General features: G+C 42.9%; 1 protein-coding gene across 2 annotated transcripts in view; it reads right to left on the reverse strand.

Moving 5' to 3' along the window:
- usp34 (ubiquitin specific peptidase 34) overlaps positions 1-12251 on the reverse strand; it is a 79564-nt gene that overhangs the window by 13335 nt on the left and 53978 nt on the right. The window contains exons 47-69 of one of the 2 annotated variants that reach the window (XM_083765070.1): positions 11937-12031; positions 11432-11604; positions 10729-10879; positions 10250-10328; positions 10104-10157; positions 9924-10019; positions 9729-9793; positions 8911-8986; positions 8403-8450; positions 8110-8175; positions 7878-7958; positions 7065-7150; positions 5964-6132; positions 5655-5729; positions 4970-5121; positions 4722-4875; positions 3837-3881; positions 3051-3155; positions 2710-2857; positions 2110-2414; positions 1111-1440; positions 607-764; positions 288-366 (exon numbers count right to left, since the gene is read on the reverse strand). In XM_083765070.1, coding sequence (XP_083621196.1) covers positions 288-366; positions 607-764; positions 1111-1440; positions 2110-2414; positions 2710-2857; positions 3051-3155; positions 3837-3881; positions 4722-4875; positions 4970-5121; positions 5655-5729; positions 5964-6132; positions 7065-7150; positions 7878-7958; positions 8110-8175; positions 8403-8450; positions 8911-8986; positions 9729-9793; positions 9924-10019; positions 10104-10157; positions 10250-10328; positions 10729-10879; positions 11432-11604; positions 11937-12031 — 2790 coding nt within the window. Of the gene's footprint in view, positions 1-287; positions 367-606; positions 765-1110; positions 1441-2109; positions 2415-2709; positions 2858-3050; positions 3156-3836; positions 3882-4721; positions 4876-4969; positions 5152-5654; positions 5730-5963; positions 6133-7064; positions 7151-7877; positions 7959-8109; positions 8176-8402; positions 8451-8910; positions 8987-9728; positions 9794-9923; positions 10020-10103; positions 10158-10249; positions 10329-10728; positions 10880-11431; positions 11605-11936; positions 12032-12251 lie in introns of both variants that reach the window. The other variant, XM_083765069.1, reaches the window with a different exon arrangement.

Consider the following 12251-nt stretch of genomic DNA (forward strand, 5'->3'; position numbering starts at 1 on the left):
AAAAAGAAGGAAAAATTCTGAATATTCTTATCTCGCCCCGTGTCACTAGGACGTCCACAGACGTCGTAGGCACACATTTTTCGGAATCCTTATGACGGCCTCACTCGTCGTATGAACTGAAACGGTTAAGCATTGTCTAATCATGTATACTTTACTTTTTTAACATTTTGTAAACATAATTATCACTGATATCCACACTCTTCCTGGGGTGCCTACTTTCTGTAAATTCTCCATAATTCACACAGGACATCAGTTGATACATGTGTTGTTGGGTTTAGGCAGTGTACCTCAGTCATGAGGACGAGACCTCTGTTGAAGACCACCAGAAGTCTGTCCTCGTCATTCTCCAACAGGACACGGAAGGCACTGCGGACACAACACAACTGTTAGCGCAATGTCACCCAGTGTGTGTTATGAACTTAACCCATTTTGACCCGAGATCAGATTCTAAAAATGTCTTCTACATCCTGACAGTTTTCTGAAAAAGCTATGTTTCTATGTCAGTCGTTCTTCAATTTTTCGAAAATAGCAGATCTACAAGCTCATACGAGCTTGTAGATCTGCTATTTTTCAATAGCTAAAGCATAGCATAATGCTAACACGTACCTGATAAGTGTGGTCCAACAGGATCGTCCGTCCAGACAGCGGAGGTAACAGCTGATGGTCGTCTTCTTGAACTGCTTCACGTCCTCCAGCTCCTCCTCTCTCATGTCGGCTCTCTGAGCCACAAACAGCTGCATCAGGTTGAACAGCTCCTCCACCGCCTGAACGAACGAATACACACCTTTTATGACTGTGCCGAGAGCTCTGAACCGCACTTGAAAATCTCCATTAACCTATACAGTTACGACTATAAGTCGTAACGTGTCGTTTCACATGTAGTACTGTATGCTGGTTGTGATTTTCCAGCACAATTGAAACGGACCGCATAAAGAATCGTTCAGTCTTATTTTCACGTGTCCTACCCACAATTAGGCGTTGGGAGCCTTTAGGATTATTATTTTTAAAGATGTATGGACTTTTTAGGCCTTTATTGATAGGACAGTAGTCTGACAGGAAATGGGGAGAGATTGGGAGTGAAAAGGCACACGTGTCCAGTTGTCCACTCACCCCGGGGTATTGGCTGGCGTGCGGCGTCAGGTTCTTGAAGGCCCACTGGATGTTCTGGTGCTGTGCCAGCTGGCGGGTGAAGGCGGGCGACTGCTCGCAGCACATGCGCAGGATGCCGTAGTAGGCGGGCAGCATGCCGCGGTTGAACAGCACCACCTCCTGGTCGTCGTGGTCGGCCAGGATGTAGTTGAAGGCGATGTTCTTGGTCACCACGGGATTCTGCACCACCAGGCGCACGTTCTCGGGACAGTCCACGCACACGTTGTACCAGAAGGACAGCAGCGCCTGCTTGTTGTGGTTGGTGGCGATGGCGGGCTCCGACAGCTTGGGCTGTGTGTGGAACAGAGAGGAGAGAGGGTCACTGTCTGCTGGTGGTGAACAATCCTGCATTGGGTCTGCAGTCTATACAAATATATATCTATAGATAAGCAAAAAAAAATTGGAACTTTTCAGAATTATTCCATTGATGCTTAACCCATTATTATGAAGAAAAAAAAATCACACCCATGTGAAGTGAGGGGCGCTTAAAGTCTAACTCATGTTGATTAGGTGATGTAAAACAAACCAACACAACACAAACATTAACATTAAACATTAACAATGAAGAGACAATATGACGTAATGAGGCACATTATGATGTAAATGTTCCCTTCATTGTCAATGGCAAAACAAACAAACATTGAGCCAAATATATAGTTTAAGAACTTATAGTTTAAGAACTTCCAATTTAGAAGGCATTTAGAATCAGCGTCAGGTCTTAATGGGTTAAAATAGTAATGATATTACACTAATGAAAGGCTGAATTAAATCCAACTCCAAATTGGCAGAGTCTACATTTAATGGTTCTTAAAAATGTTGAAAAACGTTGCCTATAATGACATGCCCAAAATAGGACTCTAGTCCTTTTGAAAAGATCTAGAGTTGAGCATGCCAAACTCCTCGCTTCTAGACCAAGGCCCCAACATCACTTGGGGTAATAAAAAAAAAAAAGACATTGACCTGGAAGAGATTCCAGAGGTCCATGAAGTATCCAGAGAACATGAGCTTCTCCGTCTTGGAGATGAGACAGTAGGTCATGAAGCTGAAGTACTGAACCAGCTTGGTGGTGCCGTGCACACTGGCGTCCACATAGAGCTTGGCGCGCGCCAGCAGGCCCAGCAGCAGGTTGTACACCTGGTGGAGGACCACCGTGGTGTCTGGGGACAGCGGCAGCTCTCGTGTGGGGATGTGGAGCGAGCGCGTGGAGCGGAACATCTGGCGGAAGGAGTTGCTGGGGATGAGGGAGACCAGGAGATACGCCGCCGCTGAGGGAGGAGAGGCGAGAGACGGGGGTTCAGAAGAAATACCACACAGTTACCATCAAAATAAAACGTATACAAATATATTCATATTGTGGGGCATTTCACTCTCAAAATAACCTTTCTGCAAGTGTTATTTCTCAGTTATCCTGGAAATACATGGGTCACCGTCTGACAGAGTGCTGCTACGCTAGTCACTTAGCCGGCTCTGCTCTGCTAAGACGCCGTCTTATCAGCACAGCTGTGTGTTTGTAGAGAGCTTATTTCAACTACCTGTTGGAGTATAAATAAGGTTTCTTACATGTGCGGACGCGGGGGTAATTGTGTGCCAGCAGGAAGCGTTCCACCCAGTTCTCCATGTTCTGCAGCACCCAGCTGTGTGCCAGCTTGTTCCTGGGCGTTTGCACGGCCAGCCAGTCCAGACACTGGGATGGGTTGTACTCAATCACCTGATGAGAAGAAAACAAATAATAAACGTGGTATTCGTGGCCATTACGCTTTTAGTGCATTTATCAAAAGTGAATGTGAATCAGGCCACGTCAGGCCATTCAGTCTCTGAACATAGAGTAGTAGCCTATAAATGTAATTTATAGTTTTTACTGAACTTCGCATCGTGACCATAAATAATAGTAAGTGCCATACCTCCCAGATCCTCTGCAGGATGTAGGAGGCGAAGGAAGGCATGCCTGGAGGTCCACCAGCAAACTCCATCAGCATGGTCAGCAGCTTGAAGAACGGATTGGCAGCCTGACGGCAAAACAAACACCACAACACGACGATGAAGAACAAGTAGATGAAGTAGGTAAAAAAGCTGATGTTCTTATATCCTGTGCTGACTGATCAGAGCAGAATATGGTTGCCGTTTGTTCATAACTTAACGCCCTACTTGATCATACTACTGTACAGCGTCACACAAAAGCATAATAAGTAGCAGATCCACAAGCTCGAAATGTGGCACAACACATTTGGAGCTAGTAGATCTGCTACTTTGCCATTTTTTTATTTGAATCCTGAAAAGTAACTGTTTTGGACATATGACGTTTCCACCCGACAGAGACATTTGCTCCAACTCCTACATCAGCAACAACACACGACACAAGTAAGAAGTCACTAAACGATGATGATAGTCATCTATGGAACATGCGATAAGAATTATCATTAATTTAACAACAGTTTCAAAGTACAGCATTACGTAAAAAAAAGCCAAATGAATAATCACAAAAAAGCCAAAGGCTCGTTTCTATTGTGGTCCATAAACATTCAAACATCGAGACAAACAACAACAGTACAACAAACGACATGAATCATGCTGCCTTGTTATATTCCCACCAGACGACATTTACGCTTGAAGCAATATACTGACATCACAGCTGGATGTGTTTCACTAAACCGTCACTGTTTATTTATTTTTTATAGAACTATGCTTACCTCAGGAGTGAGCTTTGCTATTGAAGTGAAGAGCATGGACACAATCTGCAATGGAAAGAAGTACATGAGTTAATAGCAAATACCATCAACATCCAAACCTAGCGTCCCAATTCTGGGCAGGTCATAACAGGTGTAAACATTCTGCTCACAACATAAGCTTGTAGAGAAGAGATTAGAGAAAAACTAGATAAAGTGCCCCTCAGGGCTCAGGTCTCCACCAGGGCAGGTCAGGTTGTGGCCTCCTGGTGGCGCTATAACAGGCCAATGTGAAAAGGGTGGGATATATTACTCAGACTAGTAGGAAAGTCTGTGAAAGATTTCACGTACATTGCACTTTGAAAGCCAATGTTAGCCAATTAGGATGGAATATGAAATATCGGACAGATCCGGCTTGAACACGTGACTATAGAGATAGTGGGATGACTATAACAGGCTATAACAGGCCGTTCTGGAAAAAATTGGGGCAGAGATTCATCGTTGGCATCTAGGGAGTGTGTGTGCAAAATGTGGCATCGGGTTAACGGTGCCACACACACACGGAGTGCAAAACTACACTCCCCCATGCCTTCGGCCTGGTGGAGACAGAAAGGGGGGGGTGTGTGTGTGTGTGTGAGAGTGTTGAGTGAGTGAGTGCGTGAGTGAGAGAGAGAGAGTGCTTCCACGTGGGGTCAAAACTCAAGGACAGTAAAACAAGACAAATGTGACTCATGGGGACATTTTTCAGGCCCTCTTGAGGGCAGTGGTCATTATAATGGCCATGGCAATTTCTTTGAGCTACGGTTAGGCATTCGAGTGCTCTTGATGTTGTTGATAGTAACACAAGTGTGTGTGTGTGTGTGTGTGTGTGTGTGTGTGTGTGTGTGTGTGTAGAGAAAGTAAACCTACATGCTCAGCCAGGCGGTTGTTGTAGCGGCAGAGGCTGAAGATGAGGTTGCAGGTCTGTCTGATGTTGATGCCGTCCCTGATGTGTTGGAAGAGGAAGGGGAAGCCTTTCCCACCGGTCAGAGCCGCCATGTCACTCTGAGACAGTGTCAAATGTCTGGGGGAAACAACGGAGGTTGGGTGACCGGGAAAACATTTAGAGGTCTTAATGGGTTAAAGGGTGTGAATTAACATCCATGTAGAGATTGTACCTCTCTGAGCGGGACTGCTCCACCAGCAGGGCGATGAGGGCGATCATCTTCTCCAGAGCAGCGGGACGATACTTCTCCTCTGCCAGGGACAGGATGTCCTCTTCCTCGTCCTCCTCCTCTCCTTCCTCCTCAGACAGAACCTCCACCTGCGGCTGAAGGGGAGGAGTCAGGTCACGCACGTACTGTCACATGGAATACAAACCCATGGAAAAATCAACCGTTTGCTGTGTGATGTGACTAAAATGTATCTGAAGAATTTCTTAGCGCGTTGCTCATATAATCACAATCTCCTCAGTTTGATTCGAGCTGGAGACATGTGTTGCAACCTTTCAGAGAGGATGGGTTTGCCCCTCACTCAATTTCTGTCTCTATAAACAATCAAATGGAATTTCATGATATTCCTGACATTCCATGACTGGTGGGAACACACAGGCTTAAAGTCAACACATGCTCCTTCCGACGCTGCAAAAAAACAAGGGAAAAAAAGACGTTTCGGGCTTTCTGAACTAGTTGGCCGAGTCAGGACATCTGGGGGTGCAGGAGTTCTGCTAAAGTTTTGAGACCACCCATCAGAAGTTCTGAATGACTATCAGAAGGCGCATGTAATGCACTTTTAGAGACCAAGGGATAATAACTTCCAGCATTTTGTTTTTCAAAACTTTTATACAGTAGGCTTGGAACTTACATTTTCTGGACCTTTTGTTCCCATGTAGAAGTGCACCATGATAGAGATGGCTTGTAGAGACAGAAGAAACTGACTCTGTGGAACATTTAAAAACACATTTAGACATCAAGTGAGTCAAAGTCTTATACCGTATACTATTTATCACAAATGGTGTCTTTGTAGAAACATCTTTCTATCCACATTTAATTCATAGTTTAATTCAAACTAGTAAGAAAGACTTTATTTTCAAGTACATCATATCTTCATTTGTCCCTCAACTCTGATAACATTTTCATTCAATTTTGCTGTACTTGAGGAGCACCAACCCACCTCCTCTTCCCCCATCTTTGCAAACTCGTAAAGGAAGGCAAAGTACTCTGTGAGGTGTTTGCTGTGGGGCTTGACTCCGTGCTCCATGATTGATAGCAGCGTTTTGACAAAGCGTGTCACACAAGAGCGACTGCCAATGTCCTCCACCGGTCCATCCATGTCATCAGAGCTGGAGAAACCCAGAGACAGGAAGAAGAGAGTGTGACTAGGATGAATGGTCTGGGCAAATGGGCATGACGGGAGTCATAATATGCATGCAAGTAGTCCACACACTTAGTCCACACACTAGTCCACACACACGCACCCCACATTCTGGCCATCCTGTGGTCAGTGGTCATAGCAGCTGAGCTGGTGCAAGTAATAATTGACTGGAAAAGTCTTGTCAATGCATACAGATACATAACCGCAAAGTTCTCATTCTCTACTACAATTACTAACCAATACTCTCTCGTCAGTGTGATTAAACAATTATAGACTATTGTCACTTAACCCTTAAGTGTGTTTCAGCTACGTTGTTGGAGCATGAAACTTTCTCAAGTGTCCAAAACGCATGGCCACTGGGTGAGACATGGCTCCCTTTGTGTGTATCACTGTCAGCCAACTATTATCACAGACATGACAACGTTCAGTCATACTGCACACCTCTAGTGGCATAGTCATGTTGGGTAACATTGCACCACTTAGCTGGCAGATCTACTCACAATGTTTTTGTTGTTTTTCCTCTTTGTGAATGAAGCCAGGAACAAGGAAATCACATGATTGCTAAAACTCGCCTCCCATAAACTTCCATGTTAGACAGTTTTCTAGAGCGCTCATACCCCTCTTTCTGTATCGCGACCACATTACATTTTCAATTGACTTTATAATCGTTTTTCTTTTTTTCTTGCGAACACCCAGTGAACGTCTCTCGAATTATCAGTATGAATATTCTGTGACTACTAAAGGTAAGCAAATGAAAAAAAAGGCTGGCAGTGGCTAAATTCAGCCAGAAAAAAATAAAGGTATGGTGAATACAAATTACAGAATAAAAAATGTCATAGTTTCATTGAAGCAATACTAGGTAACTAAGCTTAACTAAGCAACACGTGTGTCCATCCTTACCCGTCCTCCATGCCTGGCTGCAGGTAGAGGTGAGCGTGTACCGGTCTGAGTCTCTGGATGACGTGGATACATAACCTCTGGAACATCTGCAGCGATACGACAGTGGTGTAAAATGTCTGTACTCTCTTTTTAAACACCAACTGTACAATGAATAAATCACACACATTATATTGAATATACTCTCATTAAACATCCATACAGCAAACCAGAAAAATGCACAGGAGTAATAGTAACTTTACAGTGAAGATATGTCAAGTAAAACTGAAAGGCACATTTCAGGAAATGTAACACAAAATTACAATTAGCCCTTAGCTTAACCCCATCCAAAAAAAGCCAATCCAAATAGTTTAGCAACCATTGCTAAGGATGGCAAGCTTTCGTCACCTCATACTGTAGCTGTAGGTGTTATTTTGCATGGCTGTGTTGTTGAACACATACTGTACACAGCTTAAGGTTGGGAAAGTTACACGACTGACAACCCCAGGTGATTGAGTGAGGCAATTGGCAATATGTGCAATAAAGAGTTGCATACTGTTTCACCCTCTAACATTTCGTATTTCTAGTGTATTGAAATAATGTCCAGTGCATAGCTTACTGCAGGCCTGGTTCACTAGATTTAGAAGACATTTTGAAGCTCTTCCTACTGTAACGATTGATTATTTTTATAGGGAAATCCTGTCATTTACCATGCATCTCAACGGGTGAGAAGGACAGCTTGCCATGTCTCCTCTCTTGCTAACGTGCCTATTGGACAAGGACGGGTCAGGGAGGGACTTAGCAAAGGGCTAATCGGTCAGTTTTGGTTTAACTTGCCTGTCTGACGATCTGATTGGGACACTTGATGAGAATCTGCATGGGCCACCAATTGTCATCCGCCATGCGATCTAAAAACCACTGAAACGCACAATATCCAAGGATAATGTTTAACGGCACAGTAGTTAATTGTGGGCCACCAAGCTACTGGAAATCATTGAATTGAAGCATTAAGAGCACATTTACAAGAATGAACACAGTTACGGATGGCTTTTCGAGGCCGTTGCCTAACCTCGCAAGCCGCTTGACTGTTATTGAACTGTTTGGTGAGGAGTTCTATCCACTGCAGCATCGTGGGCTGTGGACAAAACAACAAATCATTAAAGCAGGTGTGAAAAAATGAAGAAACTATCACAAATTAAAAAAAAAACATTTATTAATTTCTTCTCTCTCTTGCCATTCATGACTTATTATTATGAAGGGTGTTGATCAATGTTGATTGTGCATCGTCTGCAATAGGAAGCTGCCTTGGACAACTTATAGTCAACGTGACTGTAGGGTCTGAAAGGCTGTGTTGTTCATTACCTTCTCCTTGGAGTGAATGAAAGTCTCAAGGACAAACGATGTGCTCAGCTGTGATCGAAATGAAGACAATAAAAGCAGTGTTATTTATTTATCTCAGATTGACGTCATGGTTTTCTCATCCAAAGTGTGCACAGAGAAACTCGGTAAAGCCCAAACACTCCACATACAACAACCCTTAACCACCTTTGACTTTTCTGTGAAATTTGTGTGATCCACTATGTCGAAATACATTGTGATCTTTTAGATTTGCAATTTTCCCCCACACCACACCATCATAAGATGAAGAATAAAATGGAGCTTAAATGGTTAAACTGCGTACAGTTCAGACATCCATGCTTAACATCTATCCAACATGCTAAAAGGCGGCTGACCATACAGGGGTCCTTGAAGGGCGTTCCAGGGGATCGCCAGAAAAAGATGCTTATATTATAAATCCAAAATCTGTTTAGATCTACAGTATAACACGTCACGATGCGTTCATTAGAGCCAAGTGGTCCAGGACACTAACCTTAGCGGTCATAAGGGAGATGGCTTTGGGATCTGGTAAAGTGCTGGGAATGCTGCTGCAAAGCTGCCACATGAACCTGCAACGCAATCACAATCGTCACACACAAGGAGCCATAGATGTCTGCTGTGTGTAGTTGACTTGAATCATTTGCTTTATTATCTCTGCCAGGCCACCAAAGACAATAGGGAGTTTATCTTTTCGTCCCCGTCTGTCTGGGTTCTGTTTGTCTGTCCAGGGACCTGTGTATTTGTCTGTCTGAGGTTAATCTAGCAAACCATTGGATTGATGAGCACCAGCATTTTCCCCCCATTGTGTTACCATGGGTATCATGTATGTATCCGTCATGAGCACGAGTGGTGTGCGCATGCGTGAAATTGGAAAGAGAGAAGTATGTGACATGGCTGCCACCTGCTGGACGCAAATCCAACTACTGACTGTCTAGGTACATTGATATCCATAATAAAGCTCATCTGACATAGCAGAGAGAGAGAGAGAGAGAGAGAGAGAGAGAGAGAGAGAGAGAGAGAGAGAGCGGAGGGGGGGGAGAGAGGGGAGTTGCACCACTCGGTTCACACAGGTGTGCTTTTTAAATATAATCACTTTAATTTTATAGTTAAAGTCAATAAATAAATAAATAGTAAATCCACTGGGCACTCCTTTCTAATTAGATGTTTGTAGATAAAACATCTTTAAAAGTGTACATACTTGTTTTTTTTTTAATACTGGTTAGAGTAAGGTTGATCATTTAGACAAATAATTAAATAAATATGTTATATATTTACATATAATACAGATTATTTATTAGAGTCCTTGCTTACCCAAAGTATGTGTGCTCAAAAATGTTCTTGTCCTGTAGGAATTGCATGTTGTCATGCCAAATCCACTGAAAAGAGATTAGGGCAGGTCACAAACAATGCATTATTTCATGTCCGAATTCAGTTTGTTTTTGACACATCGATAAAGGAATGCTTCTTGGATCAACTAATAAAAGGGGAAAATGGAGCGAAAGTTACCTCAAGTAAATCAGGAGAAACATCAAAACTAAAGTCTTTGCCATTCTCCTCTTCCAGCTCCACCCTCTTATAGAAGAGCATGTAGGCACTGTGTGTCTGGACAGAATGAGGTCATGTTCAATAAAACACTCATGAAAGGTAAGTGTATTTACATACAGAGAATAAAAAGACCCTGCTCACCTTCTCAAAAGAGAAGTCCATGAACTTATCAGTGACAGAGTCGTACGTTTTAGTCTGAAAGAAAACACACACACAAAATATTATGCAATCCAACCCAATGTCATACTAACACTATACGTTTTATTCTCTCTGGTGTTGGCTCTTACCGTCATCTCTCCACCAAAACATTCAGATGCGAGCTGGGCTGAGTCAAAGGGTTTCACTTCAGCGTCATTGAACAGATACCTGGAGTTTTAGAGGGGGGGTTGGAGAGATTAAACGTATTACCGGTATTATTAAACAGTCTATTCATTTCATCACTTTGTGTAAAAAAAAGAAAGAAAAGAAAAACACATATTAACCAAATCAACAAGGTCTAACGTTTAAATATGGACTAATCCAAAATGATACAGCTTTATAGAAGATTATGAAATTAACCATCATGCAGCGTTCACACGGGCAGATGCAAAAAAGATTTACAGCATATTTGTCACTTTGTACTCTTTGTAACTGAAGTTGAAGCCAGTTCATCTTTTTTGTAGCTGTGTAGCTTTGTATCTTTTGTAGCAGCTACTGTGCAAACATCGGATGCATCTTTATGTCGCTGGGTTACATCGACAATGAATGGTAGACTGTATCTGCTCACCACTTGTTGTTCTTGTAGGCATGTGGGTTGACGATATTTCGGATAAAGCTGTAGTAATGACCACCATCGGCCGTGCCCGTGTGCACCGTCACTCCAATGAGGTCGTACTCGTAGCTTTCCGTGACCTTTGCCTCGCCCTCCTCCCGGAATCCTGAAAATATGAAAACTCTAAATCACATTGCTTTGATCAAATACAGAGATTACTAGATGTATCAGATGGATTTCCCACTGCTTTTAGACAAATTAATTAACCATTTGAACTCCCTATTCTGGGCATGACAGTGGACAAAGAAACATTTGTGAAAAATAGGCAAACATCCCCCCAAAATAGCCAGTCTACAAGATCACAATGTGTTGTTGGTTGGCAAAGAGATTTGGAGTAAAAGGACAAAATGAGGGGGCCCAGGATAGATCCCTGGGAGACACCCATCAAATTAAGTATATACTGTAGGTTTTTACCAGGCCACTGTGGAGACAACTGGAAAGGACAGAAGCACTAACTGAAACAATCCCATATCACACAAAAAGGTGTGGCATTTCATGGCTTCAGACTGACGGTGAGAAAATATGTTTCACACCATCTCTGGCCGTCTGGAACTCTTTATAGAACCGTGAATTACATTCACAACCAGCGTTTCATAGGATTACATATACATATGCTAATATTCTTGCTTTGTAGGCAGGGTTAGCCATATGTCCATACCCTCCTTGCGCTCTCCTTTGCCCATGAGGAAGTCCTCTGTGTAGGGTGTCATGTCGAGGCGCAGGGGAAAGGAGAAGTGCGTGTTGACCTTCTCCTTCATCATGGTCACCATGTTGAAGGTGTAACGCATGGTGTTGAAGCTCAGAATGCGAGGAAGCTTCTTGAAACATGCCCTGAAATGAACGCAGCGTTAACGTGTGATCAACAAAATCTGATCCATTCATTTACAACCACACAAGAGTCCAGCAGAACAACTTAGAGCAGTTCTGGAAGACTGTGGCCTAACTGAAAGAAGATACTGTAAAAGATAAAGAAAAATATGTGTATTATGTTGTAATTGATAATTGATTGAAGTTTGATATATTAAAGGAATGTCAATAATAATCTGCAGTCCATTTTAATCTGCACTGTGCATGGTAGTACTGTAGGTGGTTACTAGCGATTGATAGGCCATTAATTAGCTAATAATAAAGCATTCAATTGAAAGTATGTTGTCTATATTCACCGTTTCTCAGCTCGAACCTTCTTGCCACACTGGGAGCAGGTGTACATATTGTCTCCCTCCAAAGTGTCCTTGATGGTTACCTCGTCAAGAGATTCCTGAGGGGATACAGGTAAGGAATATGAAGAATACTTCGACTAACTTGTAGGGTCTACTACAACCTCAATCTCAAACCCTCACCCTAAACCTAACCTCCCACGGGGCAGCACACCTAAACCTAACCTTAACCCATGTCTAACCAATGACTAGTCTAAACTAAGTATGCACCCCACTTGTAGTCGAAGTACGTTGTTTCTACATATACAAATTAAATCTATA

This window comes from Protomyctophum parallelum, assembly GCF_964188405.1.
Source record: "Protomyctophum parallelum genome assembly, chromosome: 5".
NCBI classification, from domain to species: domain Eukaryota; kingdom Metazoa; phylum Chordata; class Actinopteri; order Myctophiformes; family Myctophidae; genus Protomyctophum; species Protomyctophum parallelum.